Source organism: Staurois parvus, unplaced genomic scaffold (genome assembly GCF_062004578.1).
Source record: "Staurois parvus isolate SC_StPar_1 unplaced genomic scaffold, SC_StPar_1.0 ptg000090l, whole genome shotgun sequence".
NCBI classification, from domain to species: Eukaryota; Metazoa; Chordata; class Amphibia; order Anura; family Ranidae; genus Staurois; species Staurois parvus.
Window position 1 is genome coordinate 10,762,926 of NW_028317886.1, and position 25,203 is coordinate 10,788,128.

Below are 25,203 nucleotides of genomic sequence, written 5' to 3' on the forward strand. Positions count from 1 at the left end.
ATAGACGGCACTGACTGGCATCACTGCCGGGCACTGACTGGCGGCACAGACTGGCACAACCGCTGGGCACTGACTGGTGGCACTGACTGGCAGCACTGCTGGGCTGCACTGGTGGGTGGCACTGGTGGGTGGGCACAGGTGGGTGGCACAGGTGGGTGGCACAGGTGGGTGGCACTGCTGGGCACAGGTAGGTGGCACTTCTGGGCACAGGTGTGTGACACTGCAGAGTGGCACAGGTGGGTGCACTGCTGGGCACAGGTGGGTGATCTGCTGGGCACAGGTGGGCGGAGCTAGTGGGCGCACTGCTGGGCACAGGTGGGCGGAACTTGCGGGTGGCACTGCTGGGCACCGATCATCAGGGCACTGATCATCAGTGCCCTGATGATCGGTGCCGATCCCCGCTCTGACAACTGCCGGTTCTCGGCAGTACTTTCCTCACGATCTGACAGCGTGAGGAAAGTGCAGCCAAGAACCGGCGCTTGCATTTCCCTCTGATCAGCGTGTCATTGGACACCGCTGATCAGGTGGTAAAAGGCCGCTGTGATTGGCCTTTTACCACATCACGTGATCAGCTGTGTCCGTAGGACACAGCGATCACGGAGATCGCCAGGTGCGCGCCCCCCCTGGGGCGCGCAGGAGAGCGCGTTCTGGGGGGACGTCATATGACGTCCACTCAGAACTGGCCGGCCGCAGTGCAGCTGTCATTCGGCTATCTGCGGTCGGCAACAAGTTAAGCTGTGAGTCTTGGCACTCTTTAAATGGATATTCTCCTTTTTATGTGATAGTTTAATTTTTAATTAATATGTTATCCCAAAGTACCCAAAGTGTTAAAGTATATGTAAACCCTAACCATGTAAAATAAAAACATTCAGTTTAAAATATAATATAATATACGCAAACATTTGTGTATACATATAAAAAAATATTATAAATACCTTTTTTCCAATTTGTTTAAGTGATCACATATCCTTTGTTCTCAGCTGCAAGGAGCTCAGGGTATAGAAACAGCTGTACACTGAACTTCCCAATGAATGGTTGTGCAGAGGGGATGTCAGAAAAACCTGATCATTGGAGGAGAGCAGGGTAGAAAATTGCCCACACTGTGCTCTGCTGCCTAGTGTGGTCAGTTTTTAATAGCAAAGCAGAGTTACTAACAAGAACACCAGGTTTTACACAAAGGAAGCAATACAAAGAGAACAGTATACGTGTTTTTGAAGTCACATATAATGAATATGAAATGTTGGGTTTCCAAATTCGTATTTAAAATTTAACATAAATAATGCAATTAAAGCCAGAAAAAAGAAGAACTACCTAGCTTCACCCTGAACCATATAGGAATTGCTATTGAGATATGCATCTTCTTCAGGATTTTGCTGTCAGTGTACATTTTCTTGGTTTATTATTTTTTAAATATTTATGACACAACAAACAAAATGAGATGTAGAATGAGAGAAAAAGAATAAAAGAATCTCCAATATAGCTAATATAAGCAAAGCACGGTGGTCTCTGTAAATCTATATCCAGGCTTCTTATAATATGTATCTATGAGCTGGAAACACATTGAAGTTGAATTGTCATATTTAAGGAGACTGGGTTCCTGGCCAATTAGTTTCCTAAGCTCTAATTAGATTTGCATGCTTCAGAAACCTTGCCAAACCACTGATCCATGGGAAGATAGTCACCTGCAGGTAATTTCTTCATGCACAGCAGGTTTCTTGAATAAAGCAAACATGACTTATTCTATAAACTTGGCTCAAGCACGGGCAAACCGCAGAGCTGCATTGTTGCAAGACAAGCCTAGACTGTGCAGCAAAAAAGGGCCTTCCTTAAAGATCACTACTTGTTCTGCCCCTTTGTTCGTCTGAACAAAAAGGAAGGAAAAAATAAGCTGCAATGAAAATGGAAAAAAAGTATTTTTAAAAAGTATAAGCTTTTAATTATACATCTTTTTAATGCTTGTTCATTTATTCGGCTTTTGGCACAATATCAGAAAGTGTTTCTGTGAAATGAGTTGGTGCTTGAGGGATTGACAAACACAGAAGCAAAAGGAGAGAAAGTAGGTCTGCAAATGGGGTTCATAGATCGAACAGAAAGCTCATACTGAATACAACTGGGGAGAAAGCTTTAGCTGTATTATTTCCAGCCTTAGCAAAATCCATGTATGTGGTTATCAGGTTTACCATGAGTGGGTGGGGGGCGGGGGTTGCAGATAAAGTGTGTCTAAGGCCAACACATTCTTTTGTAGTTTTGGAACCCCTGACAGGTTTTTATTGCTGTCTTTGTTCCCCTTGGGGTGATTCACCCTCTCTGTTTATCTGTTTGAGCTAGTGACCACTGTCATGGGAAAATACAAAAACAGGAACAGAGGAGAAATCTTCTAATGGAGGCACTAAATCTTTTAAAGGGGATCCCCTTGAGAAAGTCCATTATGAAGGCAACGCACAGGGACAGAGCCTAATGTTGCTAGTCTGAAGGAGAGTGTATCGATCCTGGGGTTATCTGTGCGGGCCAGGGGAGACAAGATACCATCTGTCAGCGGTCTGTCTATGGGCTAATACAGTGCCGGTTCCGACAAAGTTAATCAATGAGACCTTTGTGAATGCTATGCCCATTTCTCTCTTTGTGAATGTGGGTATATTGTTTGTTTTTTTCCTTCTTTTTATAAAACTGGGTTTGCAAATTTACACTATGCACTATGGGGGGGGGGTCTGATGATCCATCCATCCGTCCATCTGGAGGGGGTTGAGAATCCGCTGCTTAGGACACTGTCTGTAGAGCAAGGATGTCAAACTGGTGGCCCTCCAGCTGTTGCAAAACTACAGGTCCCATCATGCCTCTGGCTTTGGGAGTCGTGCTTGTAACTGTTAATCTTGCAATGCCTCATGGGAATTGCAGTTTGGCAACAGCTGGAGTGCCGCCAGTTTGACACCCGTGCCGTAGAGGATAGTCAGTTCTAATATCTTCCCAATCTGAAGGGGGAAAAACACAAGCTCTGTAAGCCTAGTCCATTGTAAGACAGGCAAACACCTATGGTGAGTGGTGAAGGGATCACCACAGGAGGTCACCTTCAACTGATAATTCATTAGGTGTCTTTTTGAGAGAGGAATTACTCACTTGGAGCTGGACTGAAGTTTTATGATTATTTGTACTGATGCTTCTTAACTGTTTAAAGACTTTGGTTAGAGCACACGTGTCAAACACAAGGCCCGCGGGCCAAATCCGGCCCTCCAAGCCATTTCATGTGGCCTTCACACCTCTCCTGTAGCTGTGGCACCGCCCTCAACTCTGCCCCAACCTTGTCTCAGCAGTCAACAGCAGGGGGAGGACAGAACTCCTCTATCAGGTCCTGCATTTCTCCACGCAGCTGCGGAGAGGCTCGTTTCTCCACTCTCCTTTCTCAACAGTTGACAGTAGATGGTTAGGGCAGAGCTACTCATACAGATCCTGTACTTCTCTGTGCAGCTGCAGCTCATGTCTACCTCCCCACTCTCAACTTTCAGCTGACTCCAGCCCTTCTCTGGTCCTCCTCCAGACCCTGCACTGTTTCCCAGCTCCACCCCAGATTCTTCCCGGCAGCAGCACAAGGTAAGGAGAGTGTACTGTGATGAAAGGGAGGGTGAGGGAGCCTTGACGGTGATGGCGGTGGTGATGACGGTGATGGTGGTGGGGCTCTTGGCATCTGATGTAAGGCGGGGTGAGGTGCTCCAGACATCTAGTCTTAAAGATACAACTGGCTCTTTGAAAGAAACCAAAAGGCTGGTGTGACTTACGATGAAATCGAGTTTGACACCCCTGGGCTACCCCTGGTTCACATATGCGGCCACGTGGGCCGTGTTTTGCACAGGCACGAGAGCCCATTCATTTGAATGGACTTCGGTGCTCTGTGACACGCAGGGAAGAAGTCTCTACACTTCTTCTGAAACCACACAGCCCGCACAGGAACCTCTGTTCCCAGTACGGTTGCGTTTTCCAGTGCAGGCAGCCTGCCATGAGAACTAATGGCCCCCACCCGCGGGTCCACATTCCTTTGTGCAGGTGGTGTGGCTGCACGGATTTTCATGCAGATCCGCAGCAGCACCAACTGCACAGATGTGAAACTAGCCTTAGAGAGTGGCTACTTTTTCTGCTATTTGCAATATTCTATTGAAGAGTGGATATTTGTTTATATTTTCTTGTTAACTTATTCTTAAGCACTGTACTGGTGTGAGATTGTGATGGTCAGTCTTCACTTAGTGGTTTATCATTTGGGGTGGCATAGTATAGCTTCTGGGGTGTATATATATATATTTTTTTACATATAATATTTTTTACACATATGCTTTTCATAATTTTGTTCATAGGGTATAGGTATTTATAAATTTCAGCCTCGGGGTGGGTCACACTGCTGAGCTGCAGTCCGGTCACAGTGTGCGTGTAAAGCGCACAAAAAATCCTGCATGCTGAATCTTTGGTACTCTTTCAGGAAATGTGGAAAAAACATGTGCCCTAATACAAGCCTATGGGTCCTTAGCTAAAAATGCAGGTAAGATGCAATGCACCAATGTGAAGTTTGCCTTAGCTACTGAACTCTTGAAAGCGATTGTAAAGCTTCGTTTTTTTATTTTGCTAAAATAACAAACAAGCTGTATCTGAGCCAATGAGGAGCGAGTGAGCCGAGAGAGCCTTGGCTCTCATGCACATCCCTGGATTGAGATTGGGCCCAGGTAAAGTAAAAAACCTACCTTAACCATGTTAAACAATAGTTTTTCCATGCAAATAGGGATAACTTGGAAAACATGTTAAAGTAAGCACAAAACTTCATAATGTGTCTGAAAATGAGAACACTAACCATAAAATGTACCTAATAAAAAATATGTATGCTGTATGTACAGTAAGGGTTGCACCGATACCGTTTTTTATTGGAAAGTACGAGTACCGATACTTTTGGCCAAGTACTCGGCGATAGAGTACCGATGCTTTGTGGTGCGACTTGAGTTAATGGACACAAATTGCATTGCAAAGAAAAGCATGCAATTTGAACAGGAATGTGATTGCGATTGGTCAGCAGCTCACCAATCATAAGCCGTCTAGCTTGAACTGTCATCACTGCAATGAGAGGGAAAAAAAAGCAGTGGGGATTTCAAATCCCTGCTGCTTTCTCTCATTTCTTACGACTGATACTCAGCATGGGATGCCTGCAGGAAGGTTTCCTGCACTGCTTCTGTGTGAACTCCAGCTATGACAAGCCTGGGTTCACACAGGAGCAGTGAGGAAACCGCACGCAATTTGGACAGGGATAGCATTGCTGTTCAAATCGCATGCTAATATTTGCGGTGAAATTTGCATCCATTAATGCAAATCGCACTGCAAGGTATCAGTTTAGGTATCGGGAGTATTTTCACGCGTATGAGTACTCATAAAAATACTCAGTATCGACACCGATACCAGTGCATCCCTAATATATATATATATATATATATATATATATATATATATATATATATATATACACACACACATACATACAGTATATTCTTCCTAGTAGGGACTAAACACAGCATTTACTAGACCAGTGTTGCTCAACTCCAGTCCTCATGGACCCCCAACAGGTCATATTTTCAGGATTTCCCTCAGATGAAACAGCTGTGGTAATTACTAAGGCAGTGAAACTGATCAAATCACCTGTGCAAAATAATGGAAATCCTGAAAACATGACCTGTTGGGGGTCCATGAGGACTGGAGTTGAGAAACACTGTACTAGACAGACATGCTAACCTTTGTGGTTTTACCACTGGCTTTATAAATACATAAACCCGATAACATCTTAGGAACAACTAAAATAGCAAACAGGATATTTTTTAAATTATGATGCTGGTAAGGTTACCAAACATTATTCTTTATCAGTTTCCCTTCTTAGGAGAAGGCGAACGTAGTACAACACTGTGTTGATCAAATTTGAACAGCTTTTTGTGTCTGTACCCTCCCAATTAAATTACTCATGTTTACTAAGCCCACATGGGGGATTATTTACTAAAGCTGGAGAGTGCAAAATCAGCTTCACTTCTGGATAGAAACCAATCAGCTTCCAGGTTTTATTGCCAAAGCTTAATTGAACAAGCTGAGGTTAGAAGCTGATTGGTTTCTATACAGCAGTAAGCCCTGGTTCACATATATGTGTTCCTGCTGTCCGCGTTTTGAGCGGACACAAGAGCTCATTCATTTGAATTGACGCCCGTGCCCCGGGACACGCAGGGAAGAAGTCCCTGCACTTCTGAAAATGCAGCCCGCACGGGAACCTCGGTTCCCAGTACGGTTGCGATTTCCAGTGCGGGCGTTGTGCCATTACAATTAATGGCACCCACCTGCGGGTCCACATTCTTCTGTGCGGGTGGTGCGGTGGCACGGATTTTTGTGCGGATCCGCAGTGGCACCACCCGCACATACGTGAACTTAGCCTAAGCCTAATTCTGCACTCTCCAACTTTAGTAAATAAACCCCATTATGTAGTAAAAATGGGGAAAGCATCATCAAAAGGGATCAGTTTCTTTTTTTATTTTTCTTCATTCAGACCTTCTTAAACTTAGGGTAGAAGTAAGGTCACATGTATTGAATTCTTCTACATATGCCTAACAGAGGGATAAGGACCCCCCTCATAGTTTACTTTTGTATAATTGCATTATTGTAGTATTCTGTAGTCCATTTGGATGCAAACAATATTTAGTGGGGTTTGAAGTTCAGATCTCTCTGACAGTGGGCATATTCCCATTGTGACTGTCACATCCCCTAGTAAAACAGCACTCAGTACACACATCACATATAGTTAGGCACACAGGTAAAGCTTTGATTGCCCCAGATATTAACCATTTCCCGCTCAGTGTCATTAGCACAGCATCAGCATCCTAGATTGTAAGCTCCAAGGAGCAGGGCCCTCCTATCCCTCTTGTATGGAACTGTATTGTTGCTGTATTGTCTCCCGTTATATTGTAAAGCGCTGAGCAAACTGTTGGCGCTATATAAATCCTGTATAATAATAATAATCAGTGCATTTTATTAGCACTGATCACTGTATTAGTGTCGTTTGTCATGTCAGTGTCATTTAGCCAGTGTCAGATTGCCTGCCATACTAGCACAGCCCTGCTTTAAGTCGCTAATTGCTGCCATTACTAGTATAAAAAAAAATACAAATATATATACACCATAGTTTGTAGATGCTATAATTTTCATGCAAACCAATTAATATGCACTTATTGGGATTTTTTTTACCAAAGACATGTAGCAGAATACATTTTAGCCTAAATTTATCAAGAAATTTTATTTTTTTATGGGATATGTTTTATAACAGAAAGTAAAAAATATTGTTTTTTTTTTCAAAATGGTCTGTCTTTTTTCGTTTATAGTGCAATAAATGAAAAAACCCAGTGGTGATCAAATACCACCAAAGGAAAGCTCTATTTGTATGAAAAAATTAAGTTAATATAATTTGTGTACAGTGTCACATGACCGCATAATTGTCAGTTAAAATAACACATATATCAACAAAATGGCCTGGTCATGAAGGAAGGTACAGTGAGGCAAAAAAGTATTTAGTCAGCCACCAATTGTGCAAGTTCTCCCACTTAAAAAGAGGAGAGAGGCCTGTAATTGGCATCATAGGTAGACCTCAACTATGGGAGACAAAATGAGAAAAAAAATCCAGACAATCACATTGGTTGATTTGGAAAGAATTTATTTGCAAATTATGGTGGAAAATAAGTATTTGGTCACCTACAAACAAGCAAGATGTCTGGCTCTCACAGACCTGTACCTTTTTCTTTAAGAGGCTCCTCTGTCCTGCACTCATTACCTGTATCAATGGCACCTGTTTGAACTTGTTATCAGGATAAAAGACACCTGTCCACATCATCAAACAGTCACACTCCAAACTCCACTATGGTGAAGACCAAAGAGCTGTCGAAGGACACCAGAAACAAAATTGTAGACCTGCACCAGGCTGGGAAGACTGAATCTGCAATAGGCAAGCAGCTTGGTGTGAACAAATCAACTGTGGGAGCAATAATTAGTAAATGGAAGACATACAAGACCACTGACAATCTCCCTCGATCTGGGGCTCCACGCAAGATCTCACCCCGTGGGGTCAAAATGATCACAAGGACGGTGAGCAAAAATCCCAGGACCACACGGGGGGACCTAGTGAATGACCTGCAGAGAGCTGGGACTAACGTAACAAAGGCTATCATCAGTAACACACTACGCCACCAGGGACTCAGATCCTGCAGTGCCAGACGTGTCCCCCTGCTTAAGCCAGTACATGTCCGGGCCCGTCTGAAGTTTGCTAGAGAGCATTTGGATGATCCAGAAGAGGAGTGGGAGAATGTCATATGGTCAGATGAAACCAAAGTAGAACTGTTTGGTAGAAATACAACTCGTTGTGTTTGGAGGAGAGAGAATGCTGAGTTGCATCCAAAGAACACCATACCTACTGTGAAGCATGGGGGTGGCAACATCATGCTTTGGGTCTGTTTCTACGCAAAGGGACCAGGACGACTGATCCATGTACAGGATAGAATGAATGGGGCCATGTATCGTGGGATTTTGAGTGCAAACCTCCTTCCATCAGCAAGGGCATTGAAGATGAAACGTGGCTGGGATTTCCAACATGACAATGATCCCAAACATACCGCCTGGGCAACGAACGAGTGGCTTTGTAAGAAGCATTTCAAGGTCCTGGAGTGGCCTAGCCAGTCTCCAGATCTCAACCCCATAGAAAACCTTTGGAGGGAAATGAAAGTCTGTGTTGCCCAGCGAGAACCCCAAAACATCACTGCTCTAGAGGAGATCTGCATGGAGGAATGGGCCAACATACCAGCAACAGTGTGTGCCAACCTTGTGAAGACTTACAGGAAACGTTTGACCTCTGTCATTGCCAACAAAGGATATATAACAAAGTATTGAGATGAACTTTTGATATTGACCAAATACTTATTTTCCACCATAATTTGCAAATAAATTCTTTCCAAATCAGCCAATGTGATTGTTTGGATTTTTTTCTCATTTTGGTCTCTCATAGTTGAGGTCTACCTATGATGCCAAATTACAGGCCTCTCTCATCTTTTTAAGTGGGAGAACTTGCACAATTGGTGGCTGACTAAATACTTTTTTTCCCCACTGTAAATCTTCCAGAGGGCAAGTGGAAACACATAGATGGTCCATATAGTGAACTTGGTAGAAAGTTATTCACTTTAAGGTCATTACACTGGACAAAGGAGAACTCAATTTCTGGAGGAAAAGAGGTTTAACGTCCAAATATGGAATGGCTTTGTCACAGTAACAGCTGTAAAATTGTGGAATAGACTTTAAGAACAAGGCACGTTTTACGTCTGAAGGAAAAAAGGGGTAATCTCAACATACAGAAAGGCTTCTTCATGGTAGAGCTGTATAATTGTGGAATAGACTCCCTCAGTTCTAGTTCTAGCCAGCTCATATTGTCATTTAAAAAAGTGCTGGATGCACTCCTGAATGCACAGAATATAAAACTGGCTTTTAAAGTTTATATAAAAAAAAAAAGAATTTGTTGGTTTGAATATCTGGTTGTCTTTGGGATCAGGAAGGATTTTATCCTCTGTTAGAGCAAATATAACCATGCTTTCAGGGTTTTTTTTTTTAACCTTCCTCTGGGTTCTGACTATGGAGGTTTTGAATTTGTTTTTTTTTACTGCTTAAACTAGATGGACTTTTTTCAACCCAGCTATGTAACTATAGAGACTATGGCAGCACAGCAACTATGCAAGTGTATGGGGCTGTCTAATGACAGCTGTATATATTGTTCCTCCTCTTCTGCCAGAGATGCAGATATCTCACTCTCTCGGATTCCTCTGAACCTGCAACCCAGAACTGAAAGCACATCAATTCCAGGTTTAGATTTCCAGAAAAAAAAAGCACAACAGAATGTACCAGATAGTACAGGTACAACACCTTTTACTAACAAAAAATTATAGAATTGCACTCACAATGAAGTGACTTGATCAGGGTGAACATCAGGGAGAACATTTTTTTTTCATACACATTAGTACACCAGGGCATACCTGCAGTTGCTGGGAAAACTCTCTACAGGCAACTGGCTGGAGGAATGCACAAGCATTTGAAAGATGTGTGGGTGCTATTAAGAATTAATGGCACCACCCAGCCCCTGAAAAGTGGAAGCATGTTTTTATGCATTGCAGGTAGCAATGCAATTTTGGTATGAATTGGTACGAAGGAAACCTAAAAGAAATTTGGTTGCTCCTTTTTATTGGATTCTCTGCTAGTATAAAGACAGATAAGGTTGCTCGAGTTATTGTTCATAGCCTAGTTAGTTAAACTAAATGTATAAGTTAGTTAAACTGTTTCTCATGCTAAAAGGGTAGTCACCTCAAAGGTAGTCACCTTTGTAAAGCAACTTGGTATCAATTAATAGTGAATGTGGTGATATGCAAATATTAACTGCCTTCCTGGACTATGGGTCTGGCCCTTCCTTTTCTGTATGCTGTTTATAAAGACCATTATTGTACAGCCTTATAAAAAAATAGTAATGCATGGAAGCATGGATTAAGTTCAGGCCAAAGCCACTGACTGCCACAGATGGTTGAATATTTATATATCAGAGCACTCCTATATTCAAGGTTCCTGGACTGTTTCAGTTAAAGCACTCGGAAGACCTTTCTATTTAATGCGAGTAACAGGTTAAACTGTGCAATCTGGAGGTTCAGGAAGAGAAAATAAAATGTGTTTCTTCACAAACAATATGCATGGCTCTATATGAAGTTGCACATTAGAAAGAGAGAGTGAACAGTAACTTCCAGACTTTATTAGAAAGCCCAGTATTGTCTGCAGACATTGTATCTCAGAAGCACCATACTAAATAATTTAAGATAGTTTACTGTATAAACATTGAAATCATTTTTCAAAAAACATTTACCATAAACTATAATAAAATGTGCCAAAATAATTTAACCCCCCCCCCCCCACACACACACACACATTTCCTCAAAAGAAACACATTTTAAAGAAGAACAATACAAAATTAAAGAATGACATACGATGGGCAGAGATATTGCTTCTTCTTCCCCTTCCCTTTTTTTGATGACTTCTCTTTAGAATGCACTTCATCCAGCCAAAGAGAAAACAGGAGGAATGCCAAGATCCCCAAAATGAACTTCATCTCGATGCATTAATTTCAGCACAACTGACCTATAAAACAAAACAGTTGATAAGTGTATAAAATGGACGTTCTGTTTACAAGTACTCTTGAAACAGTATATTAAATTAAGTAGGTTGTTGCAAAGTGGGTTCAGAATTATTATTATTAGTCTTTGGGAAAAACTGTATTTAAATTGTAAACCTTGCATTTGAGATCAGTTTGAGATCTGCAGTTCCACCTTATTACCGTCACAGGGGCTTCTGACCCCCCTCTGACTTGCATTTGACATCCCAAGCTCCACCAGCCTCTTCACACTCCAGCTCTGCATTCCTTGTCCTCCGGTCCTGGCAATCTCACCTCTTATGAAGACTGCTCAAAAGAAGGCACATATGCCAAATCTTTTTTACATGTTGCGTGGTTGGAGGCTGTCTGATAATGAGGTTTGATGACTCCAAACCATGTGGAGAAAATAGGAACATTGTAACAATGTCACCCTAATTTTGCTAAAATTCACAAGTGAGTGACAAAAATAAGTCAGATTTAAAAATCTTATGTCTGTGGTGAACAGCCAGAGATGGTGACACACTTTTTAAAATGGCACACTAGAACACACTCAGATTAGGCCTCGAAACAGAGAAAGACAGATAGATGAGCCCTGTCATAAGATTGCTATGTCATAAATAATCTAGCAGAGCATTTTAATGCAATACAAATTCTGAGTCTGTTTTTTTTAACTACAAGAGCCAAAATCCATTCATAGTACCTGCTGTGATGGAGCCATCTTCATTAAAAATGCTACACTAATTTAAAAGAAAATAACAATCAGTTACATACCAAACATGCCTTTGTTACAAGCAAAAGGTTAATGGAACACATTAAATCTGCTAAGCAATCTATGCATCTGATTTATATCATATTTGGTCTAACGAATCATAATTTCATTCATATGTTGGTTTTCAGTTTGCCTTATCAGATGGAAATGTAGATTTGTTTAGAAAAACTGGGAATAAAGGCTCGTTCACACTGCCTACCACCCTCTGAAAAGTGATCTGTGGTGGATTCCTTTTCAGAGGATGGTAAAGCAGAGGCTGAAAGGCATTCAGGAGATGTTCCTACCATTCTTTATTGGCTTTTTATTAACCCTAAAGGAGATTTTGTATTAACAAACAAAAATTACACTGTACCCATTAACCAATCTAGCTTGCAGTTGTAGCGCACTCCTTTTGACCTCAGGGGGCAAGCTTAACAGGCGATGCCACCTGTCAAGCTCTGCCATCCAAGTTAAAATTGCTGCAGCTGTGAAGCAAAGCATCGAAGCCACAGTCTGTGTAGAGTCCTGTTCTGCTGTAATATCAAAATTTAGGTGAGTGGCTTGAGTGTTGTAGAACTACAGCTCGGCTGCCTGTTTTTACCACCACCCATGTGAAAAGCCCTCAGGGTGTATTTGTTAAACATCATAAAACACTTCCAACAAACCTTCAATACACCCTTTGATTCATTGTGTTATGTCTGTAAATGTCCACTTCAGGGGCCAGAATAGAAGGCTGTATTTGAAGCTCGGTAGCTCTATGATGAAATACTAATGGTCATCTAGGAGAGCTAGTGACTCTGATACATCAGACTGGATGCTCTGTCACACCTATGTGTATTTTTCTGTTGCTGTATTGACTGCATCAGGATACTATTCCGATGTATGCAGACATTAAGTAGTGGTTTAGGACCACTGAAACTTGTTTAGTTATGTAAATTTATTATCTCCCTCTGTTCCCTCTCCTGTTTTCTGCTTATTAATTCAGTCTTAAACATTTTAAACAGAACATTAGACATACTCTGCACTTTAATTCTGTTTATATTGCTGTTGTTTATTTTGTGTGTTTTAAGATCTTTTCTAGCACCAGTTTTCTTTTCTTTTTTTTCATTAAAACAATATTTTTTAAATTGTGAAGTTTAATCTCTGATTGCTCTATTTAGAAATTAAAGGGACTTTGCCTTTATTAGGGCTACCACATTTTAAAACTTACATTTCTGTCTGGGTGTGGCCGCGAGTGTCACAAACATTTGTTAAAGAGGCCAGAATTGCAACAGCAGATGCTGTGCATGTTACTGTTATAGCACATGGTGGCAGCTAATGTTTGTGTGTAAAGGGATAACTGCGAAGTTAACCTGCCCTAGTGATGAGCACCCTTAGTCTGCTGGGGCTTATATTGTCATTCTGTAAGCCGAAAAAATATCTGCCCAATATTTCATGTTGAAAAATTATTGTTGCAATCTTGGTGTCAGTGTCATATCCACGGCAAACATTTCATACACCAATACAAGCCTATGCCACTAGTGTCCATGGATACCAGAATTGATCTACAGTATGTTTGAAATATGCAGAAATTAGAAAAAGCAGCAGAACAAACACCACTGGGTAATACACCAACCAGTTCCATTGCTGACAGGTACCTGGTCTGCTGCTACATCATGTCTGGCTCAATATGGAACTCCAAAAAATATTGCAGGTCCCTTACAGCATATACTGTAGGTGAACCACAATAGCAAACATCCAGGCATACCCTCTAATGTGTTATCCAAGAAAGGCTTAGTCGTAGAGAAGCATAGTGATAAAATGTGTTAGAGTGTGTCTGATGGGTGGGAGACTGAGCTGCAGCCTTTTCTGAGCATATTTTTTATTGTGATTCACTTTTAAAGTGTGCAGGACCTGGGACATTATTTGATGTTTGAAATCTGGCATCAAAATTTTTGTTCGATACAATTTATCTGCTTCCTTGATTGGCTGACTCAGAGATTGTTACATCATCATCCCACCTTTCTTCCTTCGCCAAACAGAAGAAGCTTTGTATTCATTCATAGACTACAAAGCTCCCTGTGAATGACTGAGTAGTGACTTGACTATGTTCCGGAAATGGGACAGGAAGGTTTGTCCCACTTACAGAACACAGCGATGCATACTGTATGTAGGTAAGGCTACATACAGCTTATACAACACATACAGCCGCTGCATCTCTTAATGAAGATAGTTGTTTGGGCTTGCTTGGTCCAAATTAACTATTTAAACTTCATTAAAAGCTAGAGATCAGCTTTAAAACAGTATTAAACCCAGCTTACCAATTCTTTGATGTGATTGCTGAGTTTTCTCTTAGGTTTTCTTTATTTTCATCTGGTGATCCAACCAGTAAGTCTCTTATTTTTCAAAATAACAAGCTCTCTTGCAGATGTAGCAGTTACAGGGATGAAACGAACCATGTACCACTGACAGGGGTGCTTACTATAATCAGTTTTTATTTATTTTTATAAAGCCTTTATCCCAAAAGGAGAAAAAACTGCTGAAACTGTTTCCAAAGTATTAGCTGAAGTTTGGCTTCAATTTGTTAGTGTATTTAAATCTTCTAGAACTTCTAACACTCCTCTTCCCCCAGACTGAGAATGCTACTGTCCAAATATGCACTCTAATACAGGAGGTGTTTCTGGCCAGATCACCAGGTGAAAAGAGAAGGAAAAATCCACAAAAAAGAAAATTGATGCATCCACCACATCTAATAATCGGTAAGTTGCAATATATTACATTTTTGGTTTGGGGTTTAATACGGCTTTACACCATGTACAGTAATCATGCATGCTTCATGAATTCTACCTTCACTCCCAAAGAGAACTAAAAGCAAGATCATAACAGGCTTGTTTACTGAAGAAGATGGTGAAAGCAAACACAGGTGGAACAGGAATTCCAAAGCAGACATGTTCCAGATGGCGCGGGCCTTAGTCTGCCAGTTCTAGGTCTCCTATTTATCTTCTTGCCTCTGTTTAGTGAAATATCACATAGTCGTACAACAAATAATACAGAAGTTTTTTTTTCCACTAATTGCTTTTTCTGTATTCTAGTGCTAAAATAATGTCATATTATTATCAGATGACAAATTAAACCAACTTGCCTTGTTTGCCAATTTTACAATATACAGCATCTAAAAAGACAATGCATCAGATTTATTTGTCTTTAGAGACACTGTTATGTATCCCAAGTATTCTTGATTTTCTTTTCTCTGTATATGTCCAGCACAACAGTAGATCCTATAAATCATTCTCAGAATGCCAAAATCTTCCAGCACTGGCATTGGTAAAGTAATAAATATACAATTGTCACACACAATTTCAAAACTAACAGAAAGCAACAACTAGAAGTATACGTTTGTCTAGAAACAATACAAGTGATCTTATTAATGCAGATCTTTCCTTCGTTCAAATGTTCACCCATCAAATTTTTAATTTGTGTAGACATGAAACAGAGTCTATTTAAATAACATATAGCTGGAAAGGATAGTTGTATTTAAAGTATTTAAATAAAATATATTTAACTCCTACAGTGAAGGAACTGGAAGGCTGATTGGCAATCCTACATTAAACTGATTGTAAACCTACATTTTTTTTTTTAATAATAAACATGCCATACTTACCTGCTCTGTGCAATGGTTTTGCAGAGAGCAGCCCAGAGCCTCATTTTCTCAGGTCCCCTCTGGGTGCTCCAGGCTTCTCCCACCTTGCTGAGTGCCCCATAGCAAGCCGCTTGCTATGGGGGCACTCCTGTGGGCTCACTCCTGAGCAGCACTCTGTGTCCATTGACACACAGAGCGATGCTTAGCCCGGACCCCACACTGTATTTGATATAAACGCATTTTGATATAAATATAAGCCCCAACATGCATTTGATATAAATATATAACTGTTTTATGATTTTTTTTTTTCAGACTTACATGAAAGGACCTGCTTGTTCATTTGTCTTAGAAACAGAAATCAGGTCATGTTTAAATGTTTGAGTGGACTTCTCAAACAAATGCCTTGGTAACACATTACACAAGCTATCTTCTACAACAATGAGAACTTAGATACCATTGTTTTATGTTGGTATCTTCTATTGTTCTATATTTAATTATGTAACTGAAATCAACAAGTCAAGTTAATCTGTCGTTAACAAAAGCAGAGCAAGCCTGGGTCCTTGTTGCCTACTGAGATCGTGAGCCCTCTCTAATCTGAGTTAAGTAACATTTTAGCTTATTTTCATTGTATACAGGCTTTATTTGCTAGGAAGTAGTTAGCATTTTGTATGTTATATGTATATCTGCAAATATTGTTTCCTATGATTGTAACAGCTTGTATGTACAGCATATTTATAGTAAAAGCACTAATACACTGCAGAGGTCTAAGTTTCCTTGACATACCGCAAAGTAACCTTAACTAGACACCAAATAAAACACACGCTCTCTCCTTACTGGCTGTGATTGACAGCAGCAAGAGCCATTTGATCGGTCAGGCGTGTTTCGGGAGGACGTCATATGATGTCCACCCAGAACGGTTAATGTCCCACCTGACAGTCATTTTTCTATTGCGATGTTTCCCTCATTCAATATGGCGGATCCGGCCTCACCCCATTAAAAGACAGTGGAATATAAGGAGAGACCAATGAGACGTCTGTATCCCTTCAGATGAAGTCCGGAAGTGACGAAACGCGTTAGGGGAGTGACGTCATCACGCACGCACGCTAACCGGAAGTGTCGCCGCGGCCATTTTGTCGGTTGGAAACAATCGTTTTTCAACCAGAGATTGAAATGTTCAGTGCAGAGAGCTGGATAACGTGTTTTTACATGTAAGTGTGGATTAAAATGTATACCTTTTTATGGAATCTGCCTGATAGAGCCTTTCTTTGTCCATATGAGGAATACCCCGGGATAAGAATGATGGAGAAATACCTTTCCTGTCTAACAGTATATGCCTGAATATATCATAAGAGGGTAATAGTATTTAGCATCTACTTTGGCTGGAGTATCAAGGATATTGATACCTAGTATCACTATTCACTTGAGATTGGAGTGATCACGATTTCTCACGTTTATTTAATTTATGGATTTTTCACTATTTTTTTGATATATTTTTTTGATGTGATTTGAGTTTGCACAGTGTGAAGCATATATATATTTATGTTTGAGGGTATTACACTATGATATTTTTCTTTTTATTTGAGGATATCAAGGTATTTTTGGGAATCGTTTTGCTTCACTGAACACAAAAAGAACTTTTTTTGAACTTTTTTTGGAATTTTGGACATTTATTTTATTTTATATTATATTATATTTTTTTGGAGATCTGGACACTTATTTTATTTATTTTTATTTTATTCTATTGTTATTTTATTATTTTGATTGTTATATTTGATTATTTCGGATTATATATTGGTGGGGTGGTTTATTATTCTAGGTTCAGATTTGATTATCACCTTTTGGAATATGTGGGTTTACTGAATCTTTGAGATAGATTGGGTGTATTTAGAAGTTCATCACAAAAAGTACACATAATTGATTATTTACTTCCTAGGGAGGAAGTAGTTTTGTGGCTGTTTAGGAGCTTTTTTGATTGGTTGGGAACTGGTTAAATAAAATTTTAACATTTGACTTTTCCTTCAAATGTGGTTTAATAAGTGTAGACCATGTAAAACATGTATTTGTTTACATTCAGCATATAAGCAATCTGCACTGCTTTTGCAGTAACTGCAAGCAAGGAGTTAAGCAAGTAGTACACACAGTTTTTTTTGTTTAACCAGCAGATTATTAGCCTGAACATGGATTGATAGTTCTGCTTAGGTTTTTTCTAAGCTGTTATTGCTTCTGCCTGTTGTTGGGGAATGTCCCTAGCAAATACGTAAGTGTTATGAATATTCGTCTCCTTGGCCAGCCAAGCAGTTGTCAATGGTGCATTCTGGGGAATAATATTAATATGTGGCAAACACCTAATGAACATCTCTTGCCTACCAAACTTTGCCTGGTGAGGAGGTATGTCCTAAAGTATTTCCTTTTCTCCCAGACCTGCTGTTCGGGGAGGGTGTGCTTTGTTAAGGAAGGACCAGAGCCTGAGGTCTGAAGCTTCATGTTGTCTTGCTGGTCGGTAAACCCAGGTAAGTGTAATTGGAATGTGATTACCTAGATTGAAGCACTATGGGTGAAAACATCATCTACTGGAGGGTGTCCAGAAAACATGGGTAGAAGCTGTGGACATTGCAGGTAGTTCTGGTGGCTCTTCAAAGAAGTGAATGTACTGAATAGAAGCTGCTTTACAGTCTGAATTGTTCAGAGTTATGATCTGGCGTAAAGATGGTTTAACTGTGTTGACTGAGTAGAGATACTGAATCTGCATTTTATGGTCTTTTAGGGGTATCCTGCTCCCTAATACCACTTTCCCTGAGTTTGTTGGTTGTAGCTCTGTTAAACTGTCTTAAAGTGACTGCCGCTCAATACCTTCAACTTCACAAAGAGTCAAGCATTCCACTCTGAGTTGAAATGCTAGCCCACCAAGCCACCTGAGGGTCCCTACTCACCTTCATTTGGTAAGGGGGTGCTACACAATGAAAGAAATAGCAGGTGTTATATAATTACAAGGTTTTAATGTCCCTGGATTTATTAAACAAACTAAGGTCCATGATAACCATAGCTAAAGAGTTTTAAAAATATAGTAAGGACAATGAAGCTACTCTAGTAAATAGATGAAACCCTGATTACAGGAAAAACTTACAGCCATGCAAAACAAAAATTTGTCAAACAGCTTGATTTAATAACCTGATATTTTTCCCTGAAACTCTGTTAGAGATGCATTCTTACCAATGACTATGCAACAATATATTGTGTAAACAGCTCGCTTCACCCCATGACAGCTTATAAGCAACCCACCACTGAGGATATCCCACTGCTTAATTACCTAGGATTTCTTTACATTGTAATATCCTTAATTCATTATAGCACATCTTACTTACAAGTATCATTTTACAGATGAACCTAGCTGTCTTTTAATGCCCATTAGATTTCTGATTTCTGCTTCTCCAAGAGACCTTCAGAAGCAGAAAAATAGTCCCTTAATGTTACACCTTACGTTGTGAAGTGCTGCTTAAACTGTTGGCGTTATATAAATTCTGTATAATAATAATAATAATAATTCTATTATTCCATAACTACCTTCAAGCTTTGGTTAATTGCAATATTGCATCCTACACTGATTCAGCATTATATTGTATTTAAGGAGTCAACGTAAACTGCATACTTTTTACTTCTTTTGGCTGGTCCTGCACTGGTTTTCCTTTCTATCATTCATCACAAGGCTCTGGTTTGTCTACTTCTATTCTGTCTATGCCAAGTCAAACTCCAATATTTACCCCTCTAAGTACATTAAATTCTTCCCAGATGCTGATATGCACTGGAATAGTATGCTCCCCGTTATGCCACTTTTATTTTAAATTCTGTATCTTCTGCTCTAATACTTTCCTTGAATCAGGCATTTCCACCAGGGTTCAATGGAACCCTCAGGTCCTTCCAGAGGTTGCTAAGGGTTCTGTCAGCAGTGAAAAACTGGCCTTCTATCTACATCCACCACCACTGCTAGGGCTTCTTTACACTTGCTTCAAAATGTAGCATCAACACACACACGGCATTTTGCCAAGCTTCATTAAAGCTTCAAAAAAGCATTACCGGCGCATCAAAAATGCATGTGCTCCTTGTTGTGAAGGTCAATTAGAGACTGGGGCAGTGGCCAATTTTTTTTTGTTTGGTGCCTATTACTTCAAGATTATTACTGAAAATAATTTTCTGGTATAGTGTATATGGGTGTTAAGAAATGAACCCCATGGTAGAAGAAGAAAGTAAATGGTCATGAATGGGAGAAGGCAGCTGGATGTGATCGTGGACAGGAGATAAAGGATGGATGTGAGCTGATCATGGGCCATTGGGAGATTAGGAAACTAATGAAACTTGCTGAACATGTTTGGGGGACAAAAAGTAAGTGGCTGAGGGAAATGAGATTGAGCAGAAGCTCATGGACAGGGAATAGAGGTGAAAGCATGACAGCTGATTGTTGTTGAGGGGTATAGGAGAAAGGAATGTTTTATTCTTCATTAAAAGTTGACACAGAATTAACTAGTCATATCCTGGAAAGTGAAGAGAGGATGCAGAGAGGGAGCTAATCAGAGGGGACTAGGAAAATGTATGAACTGCCATTTGTCACTCCTAGAAAGACATGACAGTTAATTTTTCTGATATGTGAAGCTGTTTGCAGGAGTCATGACACACTTTTGAGGCAGCAATGCAGAAGGCAGGGGAGAGGTGTAGCTGACAGAAAACAGACAATGTCTACACCAGAGTGAAGGCTCTACTGAGTGAACAATGTATGTTTGAAATGAATTTTAGAACTACCTGAGCTGCCACCACACTCAGAATAACCTTTTTGTTCCCTTTCAGTCTCGATTTTGGCGACACTACACAGAAACTGCTCTCCTAAAACTCACAAACTAAAAACCAGACTAAAACCAGTGGTCACTATTCTGTACACTTACGCTTGGAACTCTCTGCTGGCTTTGATACAGTTGACTACTCCCTCTCTGAAAACAGCATTCCCTTAGTCTCTGTGACTGTACTCTTCATTGGTTCTCATCTTACCCATCTCACTGGACCTTCATTGTCACTACCTCCTATTCTTTTTTCAGTTGGGGTTCCCCAAGGTTCTATCCTTGAATCCCTTTTTTTCTTGAGCTACAACTCCTCCATGGGTCAACTGACTTTCAATACTTTCACTTCTATGCTGATGACACACAACTCAATCTTTCTACCGCTTAGCTCACCCCATTAGTCTCCTCACGCATCCCACATTTACTAACAGACATATCAATATGAATGTTACACCACTTCCTGAAACTCAATCTTTTCAGATCTGAGCTCATATTTCTTCCTCAATGTTGTAAAAAAGTAGTGCAGCGCTCAAAACAACTACAACTCAAGAATAATACAAATGACAAAAAAATCAACAGTGATATATATTAGTGCCAACCCTTAAAAAAATAAAAAATTAAGTGCCAAACCATGACCATAAACATAATGTGCATACATTTAATAAATATTGCTTCAAAAATTATTGCTTCAAAAAAATTGTCCAATAAGGAAAAAAACTTTAGCAGTGCTCACAAAGTGCCACACAAATAAAACCACATATGTGTATAAATAAAGAACAATGTCCTTTCGGTGAAAAGAAAAAATATATATATATTCATGCGACGTGCAGCTGTGATAATGAATAAAACCGTGACTGTGCCAAACTCCTTCCGTAAATGGCTAAATTGCCCCCTCACCTCCTCCTACTGACCCCGAAGGGCCAACAGGCTTGCAGGATCACCTGGATCCTTATTTTGTCAAGGCCAGCAGCTTCCTTCCTTCCCTGGATCTCCTCAGCAGGGTTCCAAAGAGCCCCTATTCAGTCAGGGCAGTCCTGAAGAGTACCGTATTTGCCGGCGTATAAGACGACTGGGCGTATAAGACGACCCCCCTACTTTTCCTGCTAAAATGTAGTGTTTGGGCTATACTCGCCATATAAGACTACCCCTCTTCCAATGCACACCAGTGGGAGGAATAGTGCCCCATCATTGATGTCAGTGGGAGGAATAGTGCCCCATCATTGATGTCAGTGGGAGGAATAGTGCCCCATCGTTGGTGTCAGTGGGGGGTGGAATAGTGCCCCATCGTTGGTGTCAGTGGGGGGGGGAATAGTGCCCCATCGTTGGTGTTAGTGGGGGGGAGGAATAGTGCCCCATCGTTGGTGTCAGTGGGAGGAATAGTGCCCCATCATTGGTGTCAGTGGGAGGAATAGTGCCCCATCATTGGTGTCAGTGGGAGGAATAGTGCCCCATCGTTGGTATCAGTGGGAGGAATAGTGCCCCATCATTGGTATCAGTGACACCAATGATGGGGCACTATTCCTCCCACTGAGACTTGCTGACCCGGTTCTCGTATGGTGCTGCTGCAGCCAGCATATGTGGTTGCAGCAGCACCTCTACACAGAACACTTACCTGCTGCTCCGGCACTCAATTTTCGCGGGGCCGCTCGGCTCCGCCCCCTCGCCGGTGATTGGCCGCCTGTGTGCCTTTCCTGAGCTACAGTTCTGGCGGCCAATCACCGGTGAGGAGGCGGAGCCGAGCAGCCGCACGAACATCCAGTGGCCGAACTGAAGGAGACGCCGCGCTTCCTGGACCGGATCGTCGTGGGACTGGATCCAGGTAAGAGACATCAGCCCCTGCAAACCCCTGTACTTAATGCCGCAGCCCCCCTAACATGTGTACCGGCGTATAAGACGACCCCCGACTTTTGAGAAGATTTTCAAGGGTCAAAAAGTCGTCTTATACGCCGGCAAATACGGTAATAGCTCACCAATCCAGTGAGCCAAAGAAATACTCTCTAAGTGTAGTATTAAATCCACTTGTTTTATTTTCAAAAGAGTAAAAAAGATAACACTCACATTGCAGACAATCTTCCCTCCTCACTGATGTGTGGGTGTACTGCATGCGAATGGGACCTCTTGGGTGTAGCAAGATGACGTCTCACGCCGGAAATGCGTCACCACGCACCGGAACTACGGACTCGCGTACCTACGCGTTACATCACCGTCTGCTCGTGACTTCATCTTCCTCAATGTGCCCTTTCCTGTGACTTATCAGTCCATCCCGGCATGCCATGGTACTAGGTGTAACCCTAGACTCTGAACTCCCCTTTCTTCCCCACATCCAATCATTGTCCAAATCATGCCACAGCAACCTCTGCAACTTCTCCAAAATACCAAAATCACAAAGCTTCTAATTTACACTCACCGGCCTCTCTATTAGGTACACCTGTTGCCAATTGCTAATCAGTCAATCACATGGCAGCAAAACAATGCATTTAGGCATCTAGAAGTGGTGAAGATGATTTGTTGAAGTTCAAACAGAGCATCAGAATGGGGAAGAAAGGGGATTTAAGTGACCTTGAACATGGCTTGGTTGTTGGTGCCAGACAGGCTAGTATGAATATTTAAAAAACTGCTGATCTTCTGAAATTTTCATGCACAACCATCTCTACGGTTTACAGAGAATGGTCCAAAAAAGTGAAAATATCCAGTGATTGGCATCTTTGTAGAAGAAAATGCCTTGTTGATGTCAGATGTCAGAGGAGAAGGGGCAGACTGGTTCAGGATGATAGAAAGGCAACAGTAACTCAAAAAACCACTTGTTACAACCAAAGTATGGAAAATACCATCTCTGAACACACAGCACATCAAATCTTGAAGCGGATGGGCTACAGCAGTAGAATACCACTCCGGGTGCCACTCCTGTCAGCTAAGAACAGGAAACGGAGGCTACAATTCACACAGGCTCAAAAAAATTGGACAACAGAAGATTGGAAAAATGTTGTCTGGTCTGGTGGGTCTTGATTTCGGCTGTGACATTCAAATGGTAGGGTCAGAATTTGGAGTAAACAACATGAATGTATGGATCCATCCTGCCTTGTGTCAACAGTTCAGGCTGGTGGTGTAATGGTGTGGAGGATATTTTCTTTGCACACTTTGGGCCCCTTACTACCAATTGCATCGTTTAAATGCCACGGCCTACCTGAGTATTGTTGCTGACCATGTCCATCCCTTTATGACTACAGTGTACCCATCTTCTGATGGCTACTTCCAGCAGTATAATGCACCATGTCACAAAGCTCAAATCATCTCAAACTGGTTTCATGACAATGAATTAATTGCATTCCAATGGCCTCCAGTCACCAGATCTCATCCAATAGAGCACCTTTGTGATGTGGTGGAACAGGAGATTTGTATCATGAATGTGGAGCTGACAAATCTGCAGCAACTGCGTAATGCTATCATGTCAATATGGACCAAAATCTCAGAGGAATGTTTCCAACACCTTGTTGAATCTATGCCATGAACAATTCTGAAGGCAATTGGGGGTCCAACTAGCAAGGTGTACCTAATGAAGTGGCCGGTAAGTGTACTTCCAGGTTACCCTTTGCCTAGACTACTACAACTCCTTCCTCACTGGCTTACTTTTCAAAGGCTATCCCCCACTTCAATCCATCATGAATGCTCCTGCCACACTCATCTACCTTATCAACTGCTCAGTGTCTGCTATCCCTCTCTGCTGATCCCTCCATTGGCGTCTGCTTTTTCCTTTGAGCAATTGGAAAGGACTTTAAATCATTATGGGAGCAGCTAGTTAAGCTTGATCACCAAGATATGGGCTTTAAAATATATATATGAAAAAAAGTTAAATGTGTGTGTGTGATATACAGTCATGGCCGAAATTGTTGGCACCCTTGATATTTTTCCTGAAAATCAAGTATTTCACACAAAAAAGGTATTGCATTAACACATGTTTTGCTATACACATGTTTATTCCCTTTGTATGTATTGGAACAAATATAAAACAGAGGCAGAAAAGCAAATATGACATAATGTCACACAAAACCCCAAAAATGGGCTGGACAAAAGTATTGGCACCCTTAACTTAATATTTGGTTGCACACCCTTTGGAAAACATAACTGAAATCAGTCGCTTCCTATAACCATCAATAAGCTTCTGACACCTCTCACCCGGAATTTTGGACCACTCTTCCTTTGCAAACAGCTCCAGGTCTCTCTTATTGGAAGGACACCTTTTCCCAACAGCAATTTTAAGATCTCTCCACAGGTGTTCAATGGGATTTAGATCTGGGCTCATTGCTGGCCACTTCAGAACTCTCCAGCGCTTCTTTGCCATCCATTTCTGAGTGCTTTTTGACGTATGTTTGGGGTCATTGTCCTGCTGGAAGACCCAGGATCTTGGACGCAAACCCAGCTTTCTGACACTGGGCCCTACAGTGCGACCCAAAATCCTTTGGTAATCCTCAGATTTCATGATGCCTTGCACACAGTCAAGGCACCCAGTGCCAGAGGCAGCAAAACAACCCCAAAACATCATTGAACCTCCACCATATTTTACCGTAGGTACTGTGTTTTGTTCTTTGTAGGCCTCATTCCGTTTTCGGTAAACAGTAGAATGATGTGCTTTACCGAAAAGCTCTATCTTGGTCTCATCTGTCCACAAGACGTTTTCCCAGAAGGCTTTTGGCTTACTCAAGTACATTTTGGCAAACTGTAGTCTTGCTTTTTTATGTCTCTGTGTCAGCAGTGGGGTCCTCCTGGGTCTCCTGCCATAGCGTTTCATTTCATTTAA

At 41.2% G+C, this 25,203-nt stretch overlaps 1 protein-coding gene across 1 annotated transcript in view; it reads right to left on the bottom strand.

Moving 5' to 3' along the window:
- The window catches only part of GLRB (glycine receptor beta), a 165,608-nt gene that overhangs the window by 110,976 nt on the left and 29,429 nt on the right, over positions 1 to 25,203 (bottom strand). Inside the window, exon 2 of the mRNA XM_089670411.1 lies at positions 11,055 to 11,205. Within this exon, the coding sequence (XP_089526537.1) occupies positions 11,055 to 11,176 (122 nt within the window). The 5' untranslated portion in view covers positions 11,177 to 11,205. The remainder of the gene's footprint in view (positions 1 to 11,054; positions 11,206 to 25,203) is intronic.